We start from the raw sequence: 27,947 nt of genomic DNA, 5'->3' as shown, positions 1-27,947 counted from the left end.
TTAGAATGTTTGGTGTTTAATGCACTTTTATTGCATTTTCACAATCTGGAAACTGGAAAGGTTGCATAGATAATTGTTCAGATGCTGACGTCAAAGCTCTGCAAGCAGTCAATAGTTGCATCATGATGGATGTAATTTAGATATTATCTCATACCTTCTGGAATAGCAAAGGCATGAAAAGAAAATTATACTCTTTAGCTCGACTTACATCATACGATCAAGAAGATGGCAAGCTATTTTGTTTCCTTTCTGAGAAAATGTAGCGCCGTTAATTTTAATAAACTTAATGCTGCGGAGTGGTTAGGCTCTTGCAGTCATTATATAGTGTAGTTCCTTAGTTATACTTTTTATTCTCTAGTGGTCTAAAGAAATCTTTCACATTCCACTCAAATCTATGAATACAAAATGGAACTTTCGTACTCAAACAGCTCTTAGTAGTTTTTTTCCGCACTGAACTATAGTTTGCATGCTATGTTCTTTTGCTGTTAAATTTTGCATAAAAGTGGTGACATTCAAATTATGAGTTCCTGCCATACGGTAATGTGAGACTGTTACTCACTAAAGCCATCTCCTTCTCTTGCGCATACCCCGCGGCAATGTCATTTCGGTATTACATCGCGGAGCAGGATCAGTTACGAATTGGTTCTTATCTCTTTGTTCCCAAGCTCCTCTTTCCTACTATATTGAGAGGCTAGAATGTGGTCCACCATATTCTCGGGTGAAAACTGCACCCCGCGATAATTTCCACTTCCACCCTGCGTGCGGCGAATGACGGACAATTGATTACAACGCGTTCCACATCTTTCTGACTCATATCACATGTCGGGCAATATAGGGAGTTGTTACGCCCAAAGCAGTAAAGATATGCACAATATCCTCAAAATCCGCTTAAGAGGAGTTAGATTGTTTAATTCACTTTGGAACATCTGGGATCATCCTGTAAGCCCAGTGTTCTTCAAGTGAATCTCTCTTCTGCCACTGCAGTATTGCTTCAGTTCGACCCTGGTTGGCTAAGATGTCGGCGGGGGACCACGATGCTAATACACATGCTGCTTCGTTAAATGCTGTACTGTAGGCGGACAATGTCCGCAATACACTTAATCGCATTACACAAAATCGAGCTAACAACTTTGGGAAATAAGGAGCTTACGCTTTTCTTTGGGCCGCCTATATTCGGTAACATTTTCGCCAACAATTTAGTAACTCTAGATGTGTTTGTTGCTAAACTTTCAAGATGTGGCTTGAACTTTAATTTTTGATCAATCAAGATTCCAAGATATTTGATAACGGTACGCACCAGGTATTTGAGAATGCCTAATTTGGCTAAAGCTCCAATTATTTTACACCAGTTTGTAAGATTGAAAGCATTCTTCACATCGAGAGTAACTACTGTGTAAGATTTATTCTCCTCCATTGCTGCTTCCCCAAATTTTCGTCATCGTACTGATCGCATTGATTTGATGATGATGATTAGTAGATCTCGCCTCTGCCTGTCCAGGAGGCTACCCTCCCTTTCTTTGATCGGCATAAGCCTCTTGTAGATAACCTATTCGAAAAGTCTGCCAATGCCCTTCAATAGGCATATAGGCTTATAAGATGAAAGATCGCCCAAAGGCTTATTTAGCTTCAGAATTAGCACTGGCTTCTGCTGCTTCCACTTTTCCAAGAAAATCTCTTCTTTGAAGCACGCCGTGAATATATGTACACGCCAATTTGGAGCTGGCTTGACTTTCACTAACAGCGCTTCATTCGAGATGCCGTCTAAGCCTGGAGTTTTATTTTCGGCAATCTTTGCGGCCTCAAGAATTTCTTCTGCGTAGGATCTACTTGAATAAGTAGGCTCGATTGGACTTGCGGGAAAAGAATATTAACGATATTTCGCCAGCTATTATAATTGGGTTGTGATGACTTGCTCTTGCAACAAGTTTGTCGACCATTAGTATGAATTCACCTAGTGTATATAGCAGCTATATATGTTAATGTCGCCTATCTTTGCTCGTGTATTGATTGTATTTTTCGCTTTTATCTGATACTGAAACATCACTATGAAAATTCCTGTATTCCTTTCGTGGTTAGATATGATGGTGACATCAATTTTATTTTCGAGTGCACTTTGGGGGAACAGGTCCTGGGTTGCCAAGCAATGATTTAAATTCATCTACGGGGAGCTGAAATGTGATATGGTCAATGTCGCCGTTTTTTGTTTCTCCGCATATTTGGGATTTACACTTCAGCCCTTGGCATCTTCAGCACAACTTAGACCTATCAAATTTACTCGAGCAGTTTCTCGTGATGTGTTCAAATTCCAGACATTTGAAACACTCCTTGGGCGATATATGTTCTCTTAGCCGACAGCTAACTTAGTCGATGGGAATTTTGCCAACAGCAACAGCTTTTTTTCCCCTCTTCGATTGGAAGGACTATTGTAACAGTCTGAGTACCATCGTATGCATTTCTTATTTTTATCACATTGGAATCATCTACCGAATTTAAACCGAGTTGTGATTTTGGACTGACAGATCTCCGCCTTTGTGGTGATCTCATCCAACCCTTTGCATTCAATCTTGACTCATTTTCGTCTGTGCTGTTTTACATAAGGATGTTTCGATTTTCTTATGGAGGTCTTACGACTTTCTTTCATCGGGCTCGAATTCGAATAATAGGTCTCCTTTTGCGCCTTATGCGGGTCACGTATTGGTCCAGATCTCAAAAGGAAGTGTCTGTTTGACCTTCCGCATTCTCGTCGCGATCTTTTTGTAATCTGTCTGTCTGTCACACGCACTTTTTTCAGAGATGGTTACATTTATTGTCACGAAATTAGATGTAAATATTGAAATCTGGACCCTCCATACATGCGGGGAATTATATTTTTCCACGTTGATCTTAGGGGCGGAGGGGGGAGTTCAATTGAAATATGGATTAAATATTAGTTTAGGCATTGAGTGCAAAGGGGAGAAATGTAGGAGTCCGAAAGGGGTTCATTACTTTTCCTTCTCAGAAACCATCCAACCGAAAAATCTGATAAAACCGTGGTGGTTCATGCGCATGAGAATTTGGGAGAATTTGAGTTATTATTTACTGTGAACTCCCCCTTAACTTCATCCCAGATCTATAAAATTTTACAGTAATAAAGGTTTAATTTAAGTAGTAGCAAGTTTGGCGGAAATCCTATTATTATTAGCAAAGTTACTACTTCCTAACAAATAAATTGTCAGAAACATATCGAGTAAAATCACCGTGTACGCACTACGAGCTATGTATAAATGGAACTATCGTACCATGTACAGAAATATTCTTACATAAAAGATCAACAAAAACTCTCATACCTGAAGTACTGAGCTTTCGATTTCCGACTTGTTACTTATATTCAGATCAAAAACTCGCAACAGAAGTATAGTATTCATGCTCTTCCATTATTTGGAACATTCAGCGCGAAGTTCTCGTGTGCTTGTTGATCAATAGATATTTATTTGAAGGCAATTAACGGTGTTAAGAAAATATCTATGGTAGAAAAAGAAGACGATGCAGACCCTGCCTGAGATGGAGCGATGGCGTATGTCAGGACGCCAGACAGCTTTCAGGGATATCGAATTGGTGGACCTCGGCGCAAAGCCGGGATGTCTGGGGTTCCTTATTAAGACAGGCCTAGACCGGATACCGGTTGTTGCGGCGTTGATGATGATGATGAAGAAAATTTGTTATTAACAGCATGCGATACCATTCTTGAAAGCAGGCCATAAAAAATTGTAGAGTGATTCATGGGTTAATTTTAATTGAACAGCCATTTAAATAACTATACTTTTCGATACAATGGGAGAAGAGCAATATTGATCGGAGTTCGCTTTTTAGTTTTGGATAAGAAAGGGGCAGAGGATTAAACCCAAATCTGAATTTTTTTATGGAGACGTTTTGAATTTTCAGTAACTGTAATATTGTTTAAACGGACAGAGTTGTAAGCATGTAATCTCTTGTTAGAATCACACAGAAATGATAACCGAGAAAATGGTTGAACAAATGCATATATATATATGGTTGCTATCCGCCTCTTGGCGAGATATAGCGTGTCAACCATACCTACCCACTATCGTTCGCGATTTCCCCCAGGACTTCCTGAGACACTGGCACTCTTCGTCCAACTAGCCGGCAGCAGTTGCTCCAATCGTCCCTTCCATTAATACCCTCGGTCCTATATTATTATAGCTAGCTGATTCATTAATTATGTTAAAATATATACTGTTAGAAAGTAAAAAAAAAAAAAATAAGAAAAAAAAATGAGAACATCTCCCTAACAAGAGTTGTATGAAAAATCTGTTCTCGAAATTTTAAAAACGTTTTGCGCACTCTCAAAAACTTCTTAATTGATTTAATTGAAATTCGACTTCCTATTATACACACTCATGTCGATATGTGAACCTCAAAAAATTTAATTTTCTAATATTTTTTTTACAAAAAACCACGATTTCGAAAATTTGTTCACAAATTCCAAATTTTGTTATTTTTAAAAAATATTTATACTTAAAAAATATCGCATTTGGCCATGAATAACAAACAAATTAATGCAAAATTAACAAAAATCACATTAAAATTTGATAACAATCGTGTATTACTTTCTTGTTAAAAAAAAAAAATAATGAAATAACGTCGAAATTTCGAGCGTCACATTATACTACTGTCTAAAAGAAAGTTGATGACAACGTTGCGAACGGCAACGCAAGACAAGATTATAAAATAGTGAATAGCCTGAACCGTGGATATCAATTCAAAATCACCCTTTGGGAAAGCAAATTCGAGACAATCACTGGGGGTAAAAGTGAAACTAAATAGCCATCAAGTGGCAAACGATGAAGAAGGCGTCGGTCGTAGATGACATCCCTACTACACTCATTCGATTAGGCGCTATCGATAAAGCTATCCATAATTTAGTTTTCTCCGAAAAGATTACATACAAGAGACGCAAATCAGGCTGCACGGAATGTCTTCACATATACGCGGGTTAGGTACAAGGTAGCTAACTGGCGCGTGTCCATGAACTTAGATGGTTTTTGCATACACGACACTAACACCGCAGTAAATATGCGAAAGTTTTCACACGCAACTGATTGAAGAACGTCGAACATGAGCAATGCTTTTTTTCACCATACAAATTTAAACCATGTGCTGGGAGACGAATCTTACATATGTATACTTCCGCGAGAGTTGTGAAAAGTGTAATGACAGTGACGCATCAGATACGGCCGTGAGTTGCATCAAATACAGTTGAATCCCAATAATTCGTATTTCCGGCTAATTCATACAAATTTGCGTGTTCCCAGAGTTAATTTTTTTAATTTTGTTCTCCCAATAGTTAGTAATCCCGATAATTTGTTCCAAACTGTCAGTCCTTTGACGATACGAATTATCAGGGTTGAACTGTATTTGACGACCCTGGAGTCTCCAAAATGATCAAGCTTCAGAAGCTGCAATGAGTTGGCCACGCTCAAAGTGGGAAAGATACCCGGATACCTAAAAAGGTAAGGTGAAACATCTGTGGAAAACGCAGAAAGCGCTGCACAGATTGTGTTGACCAGATATCGCATCGCGTCACAATTTGGATTTCGAAATTTGAGTGCGATCGACGGAGCAAGATGGTTGGAGTAAGGACATGCTGAAGACCAAGGCCCGAAATGGGCTGTACTGCTTCGACGACACGACGATTATACAAGTCAGTTATGTTGTTAGAGATCATTTTATTTTTGGAAACCCCAGTCTTGATTGTTTTTGCCATATCGATTTTCAACAGACTTCAACCAGTATGAATGGAAATTTGCAGTTTTTTATTCTCCCGCAACAAGAGCAACGCCTTTTTGTACAGAATAGTGACATGTGATGAAAAGTGGATATTATACGACAATCGTCGCCGATCAGCGCAATGGCTAGGTGCTGATGAGCCACCGAAGCATATACCGAAACCGAGTCTCCATCCGAAGAAGGTAATGGTGACTGTTTGGTAGTCTACAGCTGGAGTTATCCACTATTCTTTTTTGGCACCTGGAGAAACGATAAATGCATAGAAATACGGCGCCCAACTCGAGGAAATGCACCAAAAATTGAGCATTTAACGGCCGAGATTGGTCAACAGAGATGGTGTGATACTCCTTCACGGCAATGCATGACCTCATGTATCCAGAACAACGGTTCAAAAGTTGAACGAATTGCAGTATGCGATTCTGCCTCATCCACCATATTCACCGGACCTTTCGCCAACCGACTACCGACTTTTTTAAGTATTTGGATCATTTTTTGCCGAGAGGCTGTCAAAATTGCCTTCGATGAATTTATCAACACCCGACAGTTGGACTTCTACGAAACTGGCATACATGCTCTTGAATCTTGGGAGAAGTATTTTGAGTCGACTCAACCACTCTATTTTGATCAAGGAAATAAATTGTTGTAAGCTTTACAGTCGTTTTAAATTTTAGTACCGAAATGGCCATTTCATTTGCAAAAACCTAATACATGCGTTCAATTTTGTCAGTGCCATTTATTTCAAAATAGTCAGAATTTATTGAAGCTTGCAAGTTTTTAATAATAACGCCGAATTTAAAACAAAAATTAAGGGCAAGTCATTTCTTCCTCAATTACGAGCACATAGAATTCAACATCAAAAAATAACCACTTTTAACGCCGCTGAGATATCTGTTTATCTTTACCGCTTAACCGTTATAGCAGATTTTTAACGAGTGAAACGAAAAACAAGAAATTTTTAATAACAATGAAATATTCGCTTATCATTGTTGCCATGACTTTGCCTGTTACAATTTTTCAGATTTCATTTCTTTACATCATGAACGAGCACAGAATTGCCGCAACTTTTCCAAATCAATCGGATCAGATCAGTGTGCTATCAACATATCCAAATTCTTCAATAATTGCTCCACTTTTCCCCAAAATAGTATTATAGAACGATTATCTGTAAAAGTTTCAATTTGCTGATGCAAGATGAATGTAGAAAATGGAGTGAACCACGTTTCAAAACCGCACAGCAAGAAGCAATCGATTTGCTGTAAAATTGGGTGTTTAGTGTTTAGCGTAAAACAAAATATCGTAAATGATTTACTTTCAATAGGAACTAGGGTTGGTTCGATGAATATTATCGGAGTATCGATGTTAACACGAGCCTTTAAATGAGACGTGTTCCGACTTTGATATAGACGAGGGTAATATCCAAACTATACTATCTATCTAGCATTAGAAAATATTAGGCGAGGACAGTTCCTTACCAGGGCAGACGTAAATCGTCAGATGCTGCCTCACCTCTGCCCTGGGAGCAGCGTGACCGAAGCGGCTATGTTAAATGCTCCTTTATATAATTCACAGAACACGACTTGACTGTAAATGCGTAAATCTGCCCATACTTTAGGCCAAACCTTGGCCAGAGCTGAAAATATTGTGTTTAAGGACTAAAGGGTACTAAGCTCGCATCCACTTGCTGTCGGATCGGGCCAAATACTTTGCCCTGTAAGAAACCGAAACCCCGTCTTCGCCTAAAAATTTTTGAAGCTTGGGTGCTAAGCCCTAAACTAGGGGTCCGTGGACCATAAAAGAAGTAGTTAGTTGCTTAGGACCCCTCAATCCTTAAACAAAATATGGTACATTAAAATTAGTGATAGAAAATATAGCGGTCGCACGAAAGCAACAGAAGCTTCTCTACGCAAGGAAGGTCCTCCCATTGAAGTCATTTGAATTAAAATTTACGTTAAATATACCTGTTAGTTGGTTGTTCGGTTCTTAGTATCTTGAAAATAACAAAAACTTCAAAACTTAGATCTAAAACAGTTTACACCCCACGCCGATTTATTGTAAGCTTTCACAAAAACCGAAGTTTCTTCTCTTTATGCAGTGGAATTGCTCCTGGTGAAACAATTCGGATGTGTAGCATATTTCTAGCTAGCCTTCTGTCTCTATTAATTCCAGGCTATTTCCTCTTCTTAGACTGATATATACCATTAAGGTTATTTAAAGGGTATGCACCTTTCTTCATTGTGAAAGTGACCTGACTACATTTCGATTCGTCGGCGTTGATATCACAGTCAACCAGCCATTGCTCAACTTCTATCTCCCTGGTTCTGAAGGTCTCTGTGTCATCTCATCTTCATCATTATCATCTGATTTAACTCATGATTAAAAACAATGATTTCTATTAAATGATTTTTAATAAAAAACAATATTTAAGTCAAATTTCATCTTTTTTATAAAAGTTGGATTACTTAAAATCATAATAATATCTATTCAAATGCAAAATGAATAAGAAAATTAATCAATAAAGGTTGTTTTCTATAATATTTAAACAACCCGGAATACTGGAAGCTGCTGCTTCGGGTATAAAGGTTTTGTGTTCATCTTTGTGAGGCTAAAAGCCAAAAAAAATATTCCTTCATATTTTTTCCAAACTACAAAATGTAAGTTCAAATTAGTGTCCATTTTTTTTTTTGCAGTTGGTATATAAGTTGAAAAAAGAGAACTAGGTTTTTTTCCTTATCCTGTAAATATTTTTATTTTTTCCCGCATACAATCGTTTCGGAGACCACGTGCCTCCTTCCTCAGTGCTGGTAGTAGAATTTGGTACTAGCACTGAGTAAAGAGGCACGTGGTCTCCAAAACGATCGTATGCGGGAAAAAATAAAAATATTTACAGGATAAGGAAAAAAACCTAGTTCTCTACAAAATATACGTACATATTACAGACATAAATATTATGCTCAATCTTAACAAACTAACATTGCATATTATCGAATACTATCCCTCTACATGGACGTATATAAATTAATCGTACAGATATTTCCGATTTACTTCGGGTACAAAGCATACACATGACATATGCAGTACATATATTGAATACCACTGGTTTAATGTACAAAAATATCCATCTGAATTAGACACTACGCATATCTGTCTCAAGTAATTGATATTGATATATAAATGACTAAAACCTTAAAGCAAAATATTTCCCTGCGACCTTCCTTGTGGCATTGACGAACTGATATGTTATGATGACGTCATATACGTTTTAGAAAGCATGAAATTGACATAAAATGTAAAAATTTCATCGTCTGCGACATTGTTAATAATAATTGGATTTCATTTAAATTTCCCCCAAAACTTGCCTTATATTTTTCCGTATATCACTGCCAAATGTTGTACTTCTAGCATGAAGTTAAGGGTGGTTCCCGACTAAATTTCTAAAATGTGGAAATATACTATTATTAACTTTATTTGTGCAGATATCGGAACGCGATATATTCGGGGGCAAGCTAGATTTCGTTTAGATACACCTCTGTAATTTTTTGGTTGAATAGGTTCTGAGAACGAGACCTCTTACACTTTTTGAGAATCATAATTTTTACCGTCACTCCCCTATATTTCATTTGATATCCCACACGGCTATATTCTATAAAAAAAAATTGCACCTCCCTTTCGGATATATGGGGAGCCTCCCCTTCACAGGCCACATGTTCTCACCAAATTTCGGGACGTTTTGTGTACAACAAAACCTTTGATTGAGTTTGATGGAAATCGCACTATTACTAACAAAGTTACAATAGGTCAAAGTTGTCACTTCTTTGCAAATTCAAGACAGAATGTCAATATCACCCGAAAGTTGATATACTCACATAATATATGTATATATTACATACTACATACTAATGGGACAAATCCACACTCAAATGTCGTTATAAAAGAAATACAAGAAACCTTTCATACCTGAAGCGTCAGCTCCCGGTTTCCTAACTTGTTTTTTGCTGTGGGAGGACGTACTGTCGGTTTCTGGCAATATGATTCAATTGCCCCCACGATGTTTCAAGAAGTTTGTACTCCTTTAGTGTCCCCCCCTTCGTTTCGCAAATTTGGAAGACAATGGTATTGCGTGTTCATGTCATATTTAAATCTATATATATTTAGATTAAGGATATCGTTGGGATTATTCCGCTGGACAAGCCAGCAAGTGGTTGCCGAAATACGTATTCGGGGAAATAAACTAAAATCATTGGTAAGAAGTCGGAAAACCGGAAGCTAGACGCTTCAGGTATGAAAGGTTTTCAAAACAGGAAATACAGTTATCTCAACGTCAAGATTCAGTTGAGACTGTTCTGTGCTAGTGTTCTTTCTGTGTTGCTATATGGGGGTAGCAAGCTCCAAGGCTTTATTAACACAAATCTGCGATGTATTATCGGAGGACCCTGGTCGGATTCTATAATAACTGAAGATCTTGGTGCGCGCAAATGCCTGGCACCCGTACGCGATGTGATGGGAAAGCGGGAGTGCCAGCGGGTAGATCATACAGTAATGAGGGGTGACAATTCCATTGCTGGCTACGACATTCATTGGAATCCGCTATGTCAAGCTGACTGACGAACGGGTCGTCCCAAGGGCACTTCCTACAGAGCGGTGGAGAAGGATTGCAGGCGCCTCGGGATTCAGCATGTTATGCTGGTTCGTAATTATTGAATTTCAAAGTGTCGGCGTATAACAAGACAGATTTGGCGTCAGTAAGCAGGAATCCGTCTGAAGTAATAGATTGCAAATTAAAGATCTTCGAGTTGATGGTTGGAGTATTTCACGTATTTCCACTTACGCAGGGTATCCCCGGTAGTTGCAGGCTGATTGCTGCCGCAATTGATGCATTTCTTATCAAAGAGTTAATCCTTATTTGGTGGGCATTTAGATGTGGAGTATGACGCATACGGTGGGAAATACATAATATGATTTCCTTGATCCAAACTCCTTCGATAAGAAGTTACTCATCATCATCAACGGCGCAACAACCGGTATCCGGTCTAGGCCTGCCTTAATAAGGAACTCCAGACATCCCGGTTTTGCGCCGAGCTCCACCAATTCGATATCCCTAAAAGCTGTCTGGCGTCCTGACCTACGCCATCGCTCCATCTCAAGCAGTCTGCCTCGTCTTCTTTTTCTACCATAGATATTGCCCTTATAGACTTTCCGGGTGAGATCATCTTCATCCATACGGATTAAGTGACCCGCCCACCGTAACCTATTGAGCCGGATTTTATCCACAACCGGACGGTCATGGTATCGCTCATAGATTTCGTCATTGTGCAGGCTATGGAATCGTCCATCCTCATGTAGGGGGCCAAAAATTCTTCGGAGGATTCTTCTCTCGAACGCGGCCAAGAGTTCGCAATTTTTCTTGCTAAGAACCCAAGTTTCCGATGAATACATGAGGACTGACAAGATCATAGTCTTGTACAGTAAGAGCTTTGACCCTATGGTGAGACGTTTCGAGCGGAACAGTCTTTGTAAGCTGAAATAGGCTCTGTTGGCTGACAACAACCGTGCGCGGATTTCATCATCGTAGTTGTTATCGGTTGTGATTTTCGACCCTAGATAGGAGAAATTGTCAACGGTCTCAAAGTTGTATTCTCCTATCCTTATTCTTCTTCGTGTTTGTGTTTGACCAGTGCGGTTTGATGTTGTTGGTTGATTCGTCTTCGGTGCTGACGTTGCCACCATATATTTTGTCTTCCCTTCATTGATGTGCAGCTCAAGATCTCGCGCCGCCTGCTCGATCTGGATGAAGGCAGTTTGAACGTCTCGGGTGGTTCTTCCCATGATGTCGATATCGTCAGCATAGGCCAGTAGTTGGGTGGACTTGAAGAGGATCGTACCTCTTGCATTCACCTCAGCATCACGGATCACTTTCTCGAGGGCCAGGTTAAAGAGGACGCATGATAGCGCATCCCCTTGTCGTAGACCGTTGTTGAAGTTACTGCAAATTGTAAATTGTAAATGTGTTTCACCTTGGCTCAGCTTTTTGGGTTCGGTTCTATATTGATTAAAAGAACAGACAAATAAATTAATGTTGAAGCCTTCTTTTGAGAGCATTTCACATGGTCAGTTATAGGTTTAATGCATGCAGTAGTTTTTTTTTTGCTGACTTTCCCGAAGTTGACTTCACTGATGACATCGACATTGACGACAATTCCATAATTAACCTTTGTCCCCAATTGCGTTTGTATCCTCAACCGTTATTGCTGGAATTTTTCGCAGGTTTATTTGCAAAAACCCTAAAATGCTAAGAATTATGCAACATGCTTGCAACGGACTATAATTTTGTATTTATATCGAAGTTCATTTATGAGTATATTGGCTAATTTGTATTCCAAATGCTCATCATGGCTTCGAAACCAATACAAATTCTGAAGCAATTTTTTCCATGAAATACAAAAAGCATCGATTGTGGCTTCATTGCTTCCGTTCCTATCCCAACAATTGTGAAATTACTAAAATTGCCAATAATACCACACACGCCGAACTCAAGTCCTAATAAAATTATAGCATGATTTTACCAAAACTACGAAGACCTAAATACCTGCACTGATCTATTTCTGAAGAATTCCAGATGCTGTACAACCCAAATTTCACGTTACGAAATCATCTCCGCACTATCCATTAAATTTCATTTCAGATTACTGGTGTGCAATCATAATTTCTAAATGCAATTTACTCGACTTGGATTCCTCCATTAAAATACTTAAACCGCTGGACGAACCACAAATCTGCCAAATCAAGTCCATAAGATTACAGCAACTTCCATGTGGCTTACCTTCTGCTTATGCATATGTAAATTACGCTGGAAATAAAAGAAATTATAACACACCGTCAAATGCAGAAATTACTTAATCGAGAAGAAAAAAAACATATTGGGCTTTCTCTTTCATCTTTTCCAATATTTTCTCATGGCGTTTTGCTTATTATGGCATCGGTTAATTAATTAATGAATGCAATAGGATGAATCTAATCAACTGTGAATTGATATTGAAACTTTTCTTATCAGAAGGCGGTTGTGGCTAAATGTTTTATAGCAAATATTATGCAATATGACATGTATAATTCGTGGGCACAATTTCGTAAATGTGTTACAACAATAGGAATTATTTTCCGATGATAAGAGATACTTAAGGTGCAATGTCATTAAACTTTGCTCAAAATGTCCCTCCTCCCATTACGTTATCCTGTTTTCAATTAGTTGTTTCTAAATATCTTCAATGCAGGCTGCAAATCATAAAATGGAAGATCCTTTGTAAAAAGGGACCTTTTAATGTAAAGAGGAGTGATCTGAGAGAAGCTATCTTCTATCTTTCTTTCGAGTCGTAGATTGTTTTTTTTTTTTTTTTTTTGCAGTCGTTTTGAACTCTGTGGCAATAGTGAAATTTCAGCAGCCTTTTCTTTATTTGTTTATATTATAATAATAAATCGATGGCGAAACCGTCCAATTTGGATCTAGGCCTTGAAACGTGTGGTCATTTTAAGATACTAGGCAATGTGATCAGCATTTTTGTTTCCCGAGGTTATTAACCTGGGTTAGTTCAGGTACTCCACAGCTGAGTCAACTGAAATGGGCCATCTAGATCTGATACAAATCCCTCTGCTTCCAGCGAGATTTAAACTGCAGTCTTCTATTGGGGCAATTTGGTACCCTAACCGCTAAGCCTTCCGGAGACAATTTGCTTATAATTATTCACTCGTGATTGTAGTGGATCAGCCCTCTGAAAACTTTTTTGAAGTGAAATTTGGAATTCGAGACGATTCTAGGGAAAGTAAATATGTCGCGAGTAATTACAATATGTTGTGTTCTTTAAAGTGAACGGTTACAGACTTGCTATCATATTTACTGTCCTACTATTCTATTTACATGTGGATGTTGCCACGCCCTGTTTTAGAGGGTTTTTTTAGAATATTTTTTCAATGAAATAAACCCTTTGTCATATCAGATTAACGTCCTTACAAATGAAAGTACCATTTCAACAAATGAAAGTAAAATTTTAAGGAGTGAAAATAACGATTTTTCAAGACAAATTAGGAGGCATTGGTCTCCTGTAAGACGGATTAAGCTTTTCCACCGATTCCTTGAACTACGACCCTGCAATTTGGAGGGCATTTCAATAATAGATGAATAGACAACCCAACAGAAAAATAAAAAAAAATAAAGTTATCAGAAGCGCCACATTGTGGTAATTCCGGGAACTTGATAATCACATTGTTATATTATATAATTTCTACTTATTTGTCAAACATTATACTAACCCTTTGTGGCCCGTTAACAATTATTTCCTTCCAAGAGTGATATCATAATAAAGAGTGGCATAATTACAGAGAAAAACGAAAACTGGCCGGGGTCTTTCGCTTCTACAGAAGTCCTTAATAAGACAGTACGTCATTTGTTTTTACTGGATGACGAAATCCAACCATTTTTCGCGAAAAACTTTAACTAAAGTTGATAGTGTGGATCTGGTCAAAGCGTTGGAAATGTGGCGATTCTACGGACGAAATGCGTCTGTATGGTGAAGCAGTGCTTTGAGGAAAACAGGGAAATATTCTTTTGCTTTTTGCCCACAGATGGTAGCATATTAGCCTAAAATGGCAATTGAGCGTTTTAATGACCTCGATTATTCCGTTATCCCAATGCGTCTTCCAGATGATGCTGATCGTTTTTGGAGAAAGTTTCTTTTTGTTCTACTCATTCAGCCTTTGTCCCGTTCAGAAACGGGGTCGGCTCATCTTGATCAATTTTGTCATTTTGCTGCACGGTATCATCATTATTGTTTCGGCAGGATTTCTGGCCACCCTCCATCCAGTGATTGCGCTCGTTTTATTAGGATCGGTTATGAGACCGACGCTAGGAAAACATCATTTGCATGTAGCAGTGTATAGGTCGCTTGACTTTGAATGGCTTGTGTATCAGTTTCCATAACAAGAACAAAGAGGAGCGTCATGGTGAACCCAAGTTTCATTAACAGTTATAAATCTACGCCAAAAGTCGTCGGGATTTCGCTTGAATGAGTATTATAGCTTACCCACTCCAACATTTTTCCCATATTGTCTAGAATACATAATACATAACACATTTCTTTAGGGGACTACAGGCTAACTGTTACTAAGTTTTTTTAATGGGTTTCAGTTTATTGTATGTCTGTCTACCTGTGACGATACTCTCTTCCAAATGCATCGATGCATTATATTTTGTCAAAACTATAGAGAGGGGACTTCTCATATAAAGTGAAGTTTTTTGTTGCCCTGAATGCATTAGATTTTTTTAGAAGTAGGTCTTAGTTTTGGCATTAGTTGCAATATAAAGTAGTAATTGGTCAACAAGCACAAACTCTAAGTAAGATAGGACTCATTCTCGGGAACTATCCAACCCAAAAATGCGAAAAATTAACGATGATTCACCTGTATAAATCAGATCCTTAAAAATATCTGCTCAGATAAACTTACTATGTAATACAGTCTAATCGTAACGTCAAGGGGCTGCCGATTTGGTACAAAATATCGAGATTACAAAATAAAGAACATTAACTGTGCGAACCGGGAAATTTGTACGATTTAGCCGGAAATACGAATAATCGATGTACGCATTATCGGGATTTGACTGTAGTATATTAAACATTTTTGAAATTGACCGAAAGCCTTGTCAGAGCCATACTTGTCGTGGATGCGTGGTAGCAAGTATATTCTAAGTATTGCTATAACTGAGCTTGGTTTCTATGATCATTTCTAAGTATTTGATGGCTAACTTGGAAGGGAAGGTATTATTCAATTTTAATGCAGGCGAATTTTCCGTTATGGCGCTTAATGATGAGGATCACTTCCGTTTTTTCCTCTGCAAATGTCAGCCCAGAGCTCTCTAACCAAGCCTTAGTTGCAATGATTGCTTCATATGCGTATAACTCAGCATTCTCTAGATGCTTTGCGATTACAACCAGTGTTATAGGAGTCCATGGCGTCTGACTCCTACAATGCTGAAGTTACGGAGAAGACGGCAAAATCCCTCAAGCACTTCTTTGCGATCGACCAGATTTAGCTAAGGCCAAGCTGCGGGCACTATGTAAACAATTGGGGGATATAGAAGAAGTATCTCGTTCAGGATGGATGAGCTGCAATCCTTCGTAAACGCTACGCGCTGGCTCTGAACATCTAAGCCCGCTGAATTCTGCTCCTTTTGCCTTTCCTACAGTAGTCAGTGTCTAAGCAGATTGTGCACTTAAACCAATGTCTACCTAGCCTGTAACCAATATTATGCCGTTGGAGTAACCCACCATAGTTGCTTCCTCCAAAATCGGAAGACTGAGCACATCGTGGTGTATGATGTTCCACAACAGTGGGCCCAATATGGAGCCGTATACGACACTCGTGTAGTCAACATACCCCTGCGGTCCGTCATTGGTATCATACCAGAGCTTCTAACTTAGTATGCTGGATGGGACAACAATTTGAAATTCAGCTCGTTGATTTTAGCCCTGGTAACGATTGACGTATGGACAGATGCGTTGTCATGGAGAACTCAGAGCTTTTTCTTCCCCAGGGACGTTCATTTTTTTATACTTCATCCTTCAAATGCTACAATAACTTTGCGTAGTATTTACCAATGATGGTTTTGTACTTCTGAATTTAATCAATGAATATAATTCCGCTTGTCTCCAAAAAACAGTCGCCAAAGGAATTGTTTTTACTCTTTTTGGCGCTGTTGTTTGTTTTCAGGAGCGTAATAATAACCCAAGTTTTATTCACAATTATAAATCTAAGCAGAGTCGTCGGAATTTTGCTTGAGTGAATATTGTAGCTTACCCTCTCCAATATTTTCCCCGTATTGTCTGGAAGACATATGAGTCTGTGGACAGTACAAGCTCCTGCCGCTTCCATGGTGCAGGAGATATCCTCTTTTGAAGTTTCTTTCCTTATAACTATGCCTTTTTTATTCCTGATTATTATTACCTGCCGCCGTCTGTACCATTTGTCTGGCTCGATGACAAGCTGATCGAAAGCTAGCCAGAGCGCTATTCTACCAGTAGTTAGGGCGTTTACTAGGAATGTGCATCTCCTAGTCATGGACGTTCCTTAGTAGGGGTCTTTCCATAGTGATTGCTGAGGGTGTAGTGCTCGTGAACGTATCAAAACAAACCACGTGCCAATGCATGGCTGACAAAGGTCAGGTCTACTACCGAAAGGTTTTTGCATCAGTTTCGTTGGCGGGAATTATATTCAACTGCTCAAAAACTTTTAAAAGACTGCGCACATTTACGTTTGCGTCTCTGCTACCCCACGCGCATGCGCAAGGGTTGAATTCACCAGCTATCGCCTTCAGAATTCACACCCTTGCGTTAAGAAAAGCAACGCAACGTCAAGCTCATCCGTAACAGCTGTTTACTTTCGCCCACACTAGCCGTCTGACTCATGCTGCCTTGTATTGCTTGGCGATCACACAAAGTAATGAAAATTTCCACTTCGGATTTGCATGCACAGACCACGTACATGCATAAACAAATTCTATTCGACACTGCAATGACTAAGGTTTATTTGAATTAAATTTATTTTCTCATTGCAGATAATACCTTCCTAAATTCCGGGCATTTACCACTTCCGGAAGTGTGTCTGCTTTCTCCTATCTCTTTTCCTTCCGTGAGTGCTATTGCACTCATTGACATTATAACCTTTCTTTCCACACCTTCTGTACCGATCTGTCAATAAATGGGTTGCATGTCTGCGATATATTCAAATATGAGGCATGTCCAATTTGAACTTTTTCGATCATCAGCAACTGCTGCACTGCCTTCACTGGTAATCGACCTGTTCTTCCCCACTTTTCATTAATGTTTTGTGTAAAACAAAACCGTATTAAAATCGGTGTACTGTCTGTCTGTCACGCGCACTTTTCTCACACACAGAAATAGTTGTACCGATTGACACAAGATTTGGTGCTCTTTCCCGCTCTTAGTATTTTTCAATTCTGGGCTCATTTCTGAGATTGAAGTCAAAACGGCTGATAACGGAGATTGGAAATTGGTCATTTCTTTAACGGACCCATTCTCAGAACCCACCCAACCAAAAAATCTGAAGAAAATCTCGAAGTTGCCACTATATAGTGTCTAGGCTCCGAAATATCCTCCATCCATATATCTGTTCAAATGAAGCTAATAATAGTATATTGATTCGCTGTCCCACACCTTGAGCATAAGCTAATGAAGCGCATGGTGTAGCTGGTCGGCTTCATATTTAACCAATTCGACTGTAATTCTATCGGCTCTTGGCCTCTTTTGGTTTTTAAGCCGATGAATTGCAAGGACTGCCTCTTCCATGCTTAGTGATCCGTCATCTTCAGTTGGCGGGACCTCCAAATCTCCAATATCCTGGCTGTCGAGCAGTTCATCAAAATACTCACCCCATCGCTCCAATATGTCCGCTCTGTCGGAAATCAGATTTCCCTGTTTATCTCGGTAGGATGAGCATCGAGATGTATAAGGTTGATAAAACTTGCGTACCTGGAGCGATTACTCCAAAATACTCCCCGTTACAATATCTGCTTAAATAAAGTTAATAGTATATTATTATCTTTTGAAAATTAATTCGAATCCAACCCCCTCCTCCCGTCCCACAGTTAAGTTCATCCTAGATCCATGATAGTGGAAAGTTTGGTGGAAATCACTATTATTAAGCAAGTTAAAGTTGCCGTGTCAGTATGACATCGAATTAAATACCGGGTATATTCAACGTATATATGCTACGAGCTTTATATACATAAGTGGAATCATCGTGTAGTCAAATATTTTTACATAGAAAATCATCAAAACCTGCTGCTTGAAACTTCCGGTTTTTCGATTTGTTTAATTCTCAATTCAGACCAAAAAAAAATAAATTTCTTAAATTAGCTGTCTTTAAAAAGGATTTCTATGAAGGAGATACGATAAATCTCTATTTTTCAGGTCTGGTGGAAGACTGCCTTTAGAGACCACTTGGTCTCCTATAAAAATAGAAAACTGACAATAGTCGTTCATAAAATAGTAAAGACATAATTATCCCGATCGTAAACAATTACCGGTTGACATTTGAAGATATTGGTTTAATTCTAGAAAGTGTTCATGTTTTTGTTATCTTGTTAAGAATTCAGTCTAAACATAAAATGCGGAAATATAAAAGTTCTTTAAGGAAATTCAGTCTCCGTCTAAGTTATCATGTCTGCTCAAATACAGATATTCATGATCCAGGAAGAACTTTCCACGTTCTGGTTCACGTAATCTACATTAGATGATAACAAATCCTCCAGAAAAGAGTTATCCTTCCTTTTTCGCTCGTATCGTCCTTAAGGAAACCACGAATTTCATTTTCTCATGGCATAAAAAGTTCATAGATCCTGGGGCGGTTAAAAGCACAAATATCTTGCATAAATTGCTAACCTGAGCATTTTTTTGATCGCATGCTTTTATAAGCAAATCAACATTCAACGTATTCAAGTTCCACAATATTCTACTTTCGTTTACACAATCAATTCAACAGAACAAGATAAATGGTGATGTTAAACGAAAAGTTTGAGAGCAGAGAACCACCAAAATTGGAGTTTGCTGCAAACTCTATATCGTAAACAATCTTCGCTAAGATGCGTAAACAAAGATTGGATCACTACGATGTTTACTCACGGTATTCACTGCATTACGGGCACGCAGGGTTTGCCACCCGATGATAAGAAACGTACATAATTTATTCCATGGTGGGCTGGGAGAGAGCTAAATGTTATGCAAAGATTAAAAGTGGGGCACAACATGTTAACTATAAATCACATGAATCTTCTATGGAACAGATATAACTTTGTTATTCCCAACTTTGTTTATGTAATAATATGGTTGATTTGCTTGAATATAAAGCTCTTTTGTATTCCAGTGATGCAAATTCTCCACAGAATATATAAATAAATAATAAATGCAAAATTGAAAGTTGCGCAATATGCGTTATGGGAAATATGCAAGTAAAAAATAGAAATATTTTGAAGATGATAGGACTTGGGAAATTTTAAGTTCGATTATTTGTATTAAATTCTCCTTTACGGGAGTATTTAGTGTTCAGATATTTATTTCTTAGAATAAAACCATCCGGTAATCTCCATAAATTTCCAGCTTCACAAGGGGCACTCCTCAGAAATTCAATTGTATAATTTTCTTTCATATCATTTCATTTATTGTAAAGAAAATAGAATTTGGATTCTGATAATTATGAAAGGGCTTCCACTAAAGTTTTCAGTTTTATTGTTTTTGTTGTGTTGGGCAGTAAATTGGTAGGTTTCCCTAATAAATATTGCTGACACAGCTTTTCCCATCATATCTCTTCTTAAATCCTCAAATGTGATTCTTATGACTGTTTTTGTAAGCAATCATTTTGAAAACTTGAGCTAGGGAATGTTGCAAATAGATAAAATAATCTTCCACATTCAGTTAAATACGAAGAACTTAAAACATGACAAATTAGAGTAGGCCTGAGTCATACTTTTATAAGGGAATTATTCATATCAATTTGATTTGGCTTAGTTGCTTTGAGTCATAATTTGAACTGGAGCAAATGTGGTTAAAACCATTTACATACAGCATTCAAAACAGTTGCAAAGTTGAACCTATAGTACATAGTTCCATGTTGTTTCCAGGGAGCGCGTCCTTTTAGTCATTAGTAATTGTTCATTACATATCGTGGACACTGCTACAATAATTTGATACAGCTGGTCAATTAGAAATTGAAGCAACTTCGGAGATTAATCTTACATTGTGGACGGATGTACAAGTGGAATAAAATACAAGTTTATTGAAAACTGTGGTGTTATATTCAGTGACCATGGTTTGGAATACTACAAAGAAAAGTGAATATCGAACAATTATATTTATTTTTATAATTATTTTATACTGATTGATAAATCCTTTGCTGATCTAGATCTCGACAAACCGTTAAATTTCACAGAAATTTTTTAGTTCGAATCGAAACGAAATAAAATGCAATCAAGGAATAGGAAGCACTTGTCATAGTGTCTGTTATTATGCTGAAAATGCGTAATTTAATATTATAGCACATAAAAAGTACAAAAATCTGAAATGAAATTTCTTGTGCTACAGAATATTCTCTAAAAATACAGTTAGTTAATTTGGATCAAATGAAGTATTTTCAGGTGCTCTGGAATTCTATTGTAAAACATTTATCGTTTCATCTTATTGATATTTCACAGTTATTTCTTTAATTTAAATTCGGTTTCGTCTGAATAATTATAAGTAAGAAATCTTTCCCAATCTCGAAATGGTGGATACTTCTGGGTGGGTTCTAGTGTTAAAGTAACTCATCATGATAAATAGATCATAATAGTGATCAATTATATTATCCACTATTAGGGAGATGAAAAAACATTCTTCTATAATTTTCTAGCTCATTTATCAGTCATTTTTCTAGTGAGTCAAAAAGTCTTCTTCTATGTTGTCAGCGATGTTTTTTGTTGCAATTTCCAAAGTGTTTGGTATCTTAATACATGATGCAATACCGGTTAAGTACTACTGAGGAAGGAATTTCATGGAATTCGATTTATAAGTTTATTATCGCTAGAAAGTGCAAGGATGCGCTCAAAAAGTAACAAAATTCTGTCAATAAAATTTAATTTTTTGTTTTATTTAAATGATCAGATCAGACTCTTGCAATAATCACGGGGTTAAGGGGCCCACAAATAAACACTGTATCTGTTTTATTTATTAATATTCATAACAAATTTATCTCAATTAAAAAAATATATACTATAAGACTCTACGTGGCAACTTTTCCGTTCCGCCCCGAACGCGTTAAATGAGACCTCAGTCTCACAAGGTAAAAAGCACGTAATCCCCCAAAGTTGTTGGCAAATCTCCCAGAAAAACCATTGTATCTCCGTGATTTCTTTAAATGGTTCGTTCGTTGGGTGCATCTTGTACACTTATTCATAGTCAAGTCTTCGTTTGCATCTCCAGGAAAAGATAGAATTTAATCTTCGGGACAGGCTACGTAATGAAAAGCGGCAAAATTCTTGTTCTTTATTAAGTTTCAAAGAAGATTATCTCAAAGCAGAAGGACGGTCGCCGAAAAATGCAACCATGTACAGTGCTCACCATTCATTGAGATTTGTCATTGAGTTCATTGAGATTTGTCGAAAAATTGCGACATATGCAGTTTCTCAATTGCCTGATGCTATCGAGAAAATCGCCTCTCTTTGACCGCTTTTGCTAACTGCTTCACCATCTTCGCTGCGTCACCGATCGTTAACATTTTGCATCGTTTGAACCTTCATTAATTGATCTAGCAACTGACGATCCAAAGTCAAGATCTCCACGTTCCGGGGATCTCGATTCGGTAACTTTAGCAGCGCCAGGAGATCCTCGTTATGAAGTAGACTAGAATGCAGTCTGCCAGGTTTTCATTGAACGCATCCTTGATCCGGAGTGAAGCGTGTTGTTAAAAGCGTGAGTCGTCGTCCTGAGGTATCCATCTCGAGGCACATCATCCACAAAAGTTTCAGATATTTGTTTAGGGTCGAATAATGCCCCTCTGTACTATTAGCGTTTATACACCGTCGTTTGCAACTTTTTCAGATTCAAGAGCTTACGCAAACATTTGGCCTCGTCTGTGAAGTTTGCTCCTTGATCCGTCACATTTGCCCTTGGTAAAGAATCGCGACTAAATATTTCATTAAATAGCACCAGCACACTATGAAAAAACCTCGTGGGTCGGTGCAACTTGGATGAAGTGTCGTTCCTTACTTAGGGTCTTTTATGGTTTATATTATAGACCATTTAACACTTTAAATTTGAAATTGAGCATAGCATTGTTTTCTACGGTTTCAAGTGTTTTCCAGACACTTAAGGCAGCGAATGCCTTCACACGGTTATGCAGACGAGGGTATTGTGCTGAATCATTGTTAAATTTCGCTACAACATTGGCTTGAATATCCAAAACGGTGGAAAACAACCCAAAGCTCGCTCGAAAAAGCGATGGCTTGACACGCTATAAACGATCATTTAAAAACTCTCAACTCCATCCAGATCAAGCGCATAATTGAGAGAGATAAATCCTATTCAGACGGGTCGACCATACCACCAAAGGATTCAAATTGTAAAGAAGAAGGAATAATGTTTAGTATGACCTCTTTGAGGGGAAATTACACGTTTCAGGTATGAATGATTTTGTGTATTTCTTACATAAAGACATTTGAGTGTGCATTTGCCCCATTAGTACATAGCATATAATATATGCATATATTATATGAAATTATCCACTTTCGGGTGATATTGACATTCATAGTCTTGAATTTGCTAAGAAGCGACCACCTTGACCTATTATAACTTTGTTAGGATTACGCTCTATATTATACCCCGCATTACTGCAATTAATTATATAATAATTAAGAAATGTTAAGATAGGTTTATTAGGGCTCTCATGGCCGTTGGGGATGGTTTCTCTACATGTAGGCAACATTTCTGTGTACCCTAGCTTCTCTTCTTCAAAACAAGACTAAATTGAGGTTATGTTGAAAACTGTTGAATTAGAATCTTCTCTTGTGAAAAATATCAATCCAATTCCCCGCCAAGTACGAATCACCCGTTTTTTGGGACTATGAAGACATAATTCTCATTGAATATCTAGGTTAGGGCTACAAGGCATCAAAAAATGAAAAAGGAGAGCAATACTGGAAAACGCCACGAAGCAACTCCTGGACTCGTTTAGATGGACCGTTTTCTACCATTTCCCACATTCCCCTAACATGGCTCCTTCAGGTTATTATCTATTCACTTCCTTGAATGTGCATCTAAGTGGAAAAAGGTTTCCAATGGACGAAGAAGTGAAGAGGTAAGTAGAGAAGTGGATGAAGGAGTAGGCGGGAAATTTTTTTTTTTGAGGAGACATCGAAAAGTAGGTCCCCGCCCTCCCACCACCAGCGTCGAAAGCGATGCTAACTATATTGAAATACAACTTTGTTTGTACGAATGTAACCATGTTTTTCTCCGTTTTATATAAATATTTTTTTGAAAGCTATACTTTCTGGACGTGCCTCGTATATCAAATAATAGAAAATGTAGTCATAATCATCATTAACTCATTTCGCTTAGACTACTTAAGGTATTCCATGCTCATCATAAAAGTCAACTATAGGAATAAGAATTTGTGGGCTAATAGCTTACAAATTTCGAAACTTTCGAAACCTCGATAACGTTATTGAAGGCTTCCAGAATGCTCTCTTTCTATGAGAACTCTGACGATAATGGGTGGACATTTTGAGTCTTATTATTCTATCATTCATATCTTTTGTTTCGTTCTCTAAAAAACGTAGTGATAGCAGTCGCGCATGTGGTCGGTGTCGGATTATTGCTAAAAGATACCACAAAACTGTTCTCATTATCTGGGAACTCGCTTTTGACAGGATCTTCCTTAAAGCATCATTGTGTCGTAATGGGTCATCTGAACGCTATTGTGATTCAATTCGAGGGTTGCGTTTTGTCTGTAGTTGTTGTTTTGTTTGAATGCATACGTCTTGTAATATGTATAATGTCAGAAAGTGTCTGTCTTTAACTCGTCCGTGAAGATAATGCCGGTACCATGAGTGGGATTGGTGGAATGTCCCGGAAATTTGAGTCTATATAACGATGCCCTACCGGTGAACTTAGGAATATATCCTCATTCAGGGTTTGACCATTAATTCTGAGTCTCTGTTTTTGCTAATTTGTTTTTTAAATTTTTGTTAACTGCTTACTTAATTATGATGAGGAAATAGGTCGATTCGACGGAGATCCTTTCTGTCTAGGGGGGTTGGGGGTTGGGTTGAAACTGAGGGCTCCTGATTTCCTGAGTTTATCATTCTATTCCAAATCTTAATCTCTGTGACAGCTTAGCCCTTGGCAAGTTAGTCACATCTTGACTTGTGGTTCGATTGATGCTTAGGTTGAGGTGTACCCCGTAGTTCCCTAGCTTGGGCAATGACACTGTTGTCGGTTTGGAAACTTAACATTCAGACAACTTCCAATCATTTATTTTTTAAATATATTATTATTATTATTAAGGTCTGCTTACAAAATTCCATATATGAGTATTGAAAAGTTACCATATTTGTGAAATTGTTCAATTTAATTCACCGTAACCCTGGTTTAACCGATGCACATTTTATATTTAATAATTAATTTTCATACCATCATATCCGTATAGTATATAAAAGTATTACTAACAGTGACGAAACTCTAAAGGAAAAGAGCGACTAAAAAGATTTGCTCAATAGTTTTCTTTTATAATTGAGGCCTTAACAATGTCATTATTTCCTGCAATTTTAATTAACCTAAAAACTGTGATATCTATGAGAATAAAGTAATTCTGGGTCATAATTATTATGACACAAAGCATAATTTTATCTTGGCAAACAGTTATGCATCTATCTTCCACTAGTTGTCTCTTTGCCCAAGAGGTATGGGACTCATTAGTAGTGAGTAGACGATGATGATTAATTGAATAAAGCATGGAAATATATGCTGAGATTGAACGTACTGGTGTATATTGAGTTCAGCTTCTTTTCAAAGAACCCTCGTGTATTGTTGTCATGTTAACTACTATCTGTGTATCTAATGCGTATGCATTGTCTTTTCCCATTTGCCCGCTCCCATAGAATATCTCAGGCATATTTTAAGCATTCTCCCTGCATACATGAATGGAACGAATGGAGGAGTTGATCACACAGAAACGTTAAAGTGCACAATTAAATTCACATACAATGGCAATGAGTTAGCTACTAATGGCACCGAGAGGAGTCTAGTCAAAGCTCTTAAACTTACTTTGTGATAGGTAACTGAAACGCAAATTCACTTGAAATTAAGGGGGTGTTTACGGAGGCAACAGCCTTATTTTCTACTTGATGGAGTAGAAATGTTTCGCGAACACTGCGTTCATTAAACACCATGTTCTCAACGGAACATCTCGACCAACCAACTTATTAATCTTAAATATCAGTTTAGACCCTTTTGGTCAAAATTCAGCAAATCTCATTCAGACGAATTGTGCACCGTCCTATTAAAACGATTTTAGCTTTGGCTGCGGAACCCATTCATTAAGTTCCAAAGAAGAAAGTGATAAACTCATGACTATTACTACAAAATTCTTCACATCAACTAATAATTCACCTTATATGCTGCTGTTAAAAGCATAATCCTCTGGATTTAGGACACTGCGGTGGATTAACGAACAACCGCAATTACCGATAAATGAAAAGGAATGGCAACAAGAACAATTCGAAGATGAACAACTCAATGACGTAGGCAAGCCATACTCTAGCGGAAAATTTGCTTTTTGTTCGCGGTTTCGATTATTGTTATTTTTGGGTTGCAGATTATCTCGTAGTGGCTTTGAAGAAGGCCAGAATGATTCACCAGTAATCCACTAACCATTGGAGCTGGTATCTTTGCTTCAGGAAAATTTTATTGTGTATGAATCATGCATTGACCGAGGGAACAGCCTGTTAGGTTCTTTGGGATTGGAACCCATTTGTTAAGATTGTTTTTGTTATACACATTGATCGAGTGTAACAGGCATATAGAACCGAACCAACTATTTTTGCTCAGTGTCAATATTTGCAGGTATCTTAGACTCCTTTGTTGTGAATTCAGAGTGAATCATAACCCTTTCAAGACAATGTGAAATATTAAGTAATTTTGCCTCACAGCCAGATGTTCTAGAAAATATAAGATCTTTTCTGTAAATACATGGATACCAGATTTATATTCCCAGTATCTTCCTTTTTAAGAAAACATGGCAATTTGAAACAAAAGATAGGCCCCCACAATGAATCACTGATATGTGTCCCACTTTGGATTGAATTCTCCGTCGTCTTACGACTGATATAAGAGCTTATGTTATTTCTTCTAGTTTTAGTTATGTTTGGGACATGATGAATGGAATTGAAAAAGTATCAACCAAAATGATTAGTATTTCGTCCTGCAAAGTTGGTTTGACCAATCAACGAATAACTTTGTTTACGCGATATTGTTGAATCAGACCATCGTCCAGCTCCATGTGTAGAGAACATTGTTAATCTATTCAATTATTCGTTCAGACTGATTTCAACGAATTCCATGATATCGATTTCAGCGTGATTGATTGAATTATCCTGCTGTTTGCTTGGCGATATCAACCTACAAATTTCGTTTCTGGTTTTCCGATATTTAACGTATCCGCTAAATCCTAAGGAAAGCAGAATAACAATTTCCGGAAATTTGAGAGTATACGCGAAGATAACGAGACCACTTTTTCCTTATTATGGATATGCAGGGTCACTGTGCATACTCCCCTTTGCTTTTGTTCATGAGCAGAATTTGGACTCGAGCAGTTCTTCAGCATGACGAACATAGGTCATAATTACGAATTAGAGACTATAAGTTGCATCTATGCGATATCTCTAACAGTCCGATCAGCTGCCTAGCGTCTTGGCCTACGTCGCCACTTTGTCCGAAGCATGGTCTCCCAGTCTTCTTTACTTCTTTATTCCCTTACAGATTTTTCAAGCTTCATCATCCGGAACAGGATTAGCTGACCTGTCTCTCGCCGCCTATTGACCCGGATTTCTACCCTTGAACGCGGCTAAGATCTCGCGATTTTTCTTGCTAAACACCCAATTCTCAAAGGAAAACATTAAACATGGGTAAGTGATTATATGTAATATCACAAATCACATTATCTAACATCACACTGGTGGTATTACTTCTGTGATATGCAATAGTGTTTAAGTGATATCACATTACAAAACATCACCGCTCTTCGTAGTACAAGTGGCAGTTGTCTTGCCTTTAAGTTGTTGATTTGTTATGTTTCGCTTTGTAATGAATGTCGGCTGTTGATTGATGTGTGCTTGTCCTTAAGGGACGAAGCTTCTCATTGATACCTATTCGCCTCTGCGGTGCACTTTACGCTATGAAAGTAATAACTGTAGGGCACACAACTTTGGTGATAAGTAATATCTATTTAGTGATTTAGTGTCAATACTTGATATTGATGTTATAACAGCCTATGTAAGGCTGATATTAATTTGTTTTATCACTACATACATTGTATAATTGGTCGCGAGTTTAACCATTTCGGCTATAATTAAATTG

General features: G+C 37.9%; 1 protein-coding gene across 2 annotated transcripts in view; it reads left to right on the top strand.

Annotated features, from left to right (window-relative positions):
• The window catches only part of LOC119656225 (membrane-associated guanylate kinase, WW and PDZ domain-containing protein 1-like), a 74,504-nt gene that overhangs the window by 26,191 nt on the left and 20,366 nt on the right, over positions 1-27,947 (top strand). The window contains exon 1 of one of the 2 annotated variants that reach the window (XM_038062625.1): positions 20,534-20,674. The exons of the other annotated variant lie outside the window; for it this stretch is intronic. Within the exon in view, the coding sequence (XP_037918553.1) occupies positions 20,650-20,674 (25 nt within the window). The 5' untranslated portion in view covers positions 20,534-20,649. Of the gene's footprint in view, positions 1-20,533; positions 20,675-27,947 lie in introns of those variants that run through there. 2 annotated transcript variants of the gene reach the window in all.

Source organism: Hermetia illucens, chromosome 4 (genome assembly GCF_905115235.1).
Source record: "Hermetia illucens chromosome 4, iHerIll2.2.curated.20191125, whole genome shotgun sequence".
Taxonomy (NCBI): domain Eukaryota; kingdom Metazoa; phylum Arthropoda; class Insecta; order Diptera; family Stratiomyidae; genus Hermetia; species Hermetia illucens.
This window is presented reverse-complemented; position numbering and strand designations above follow the sequence as displayed.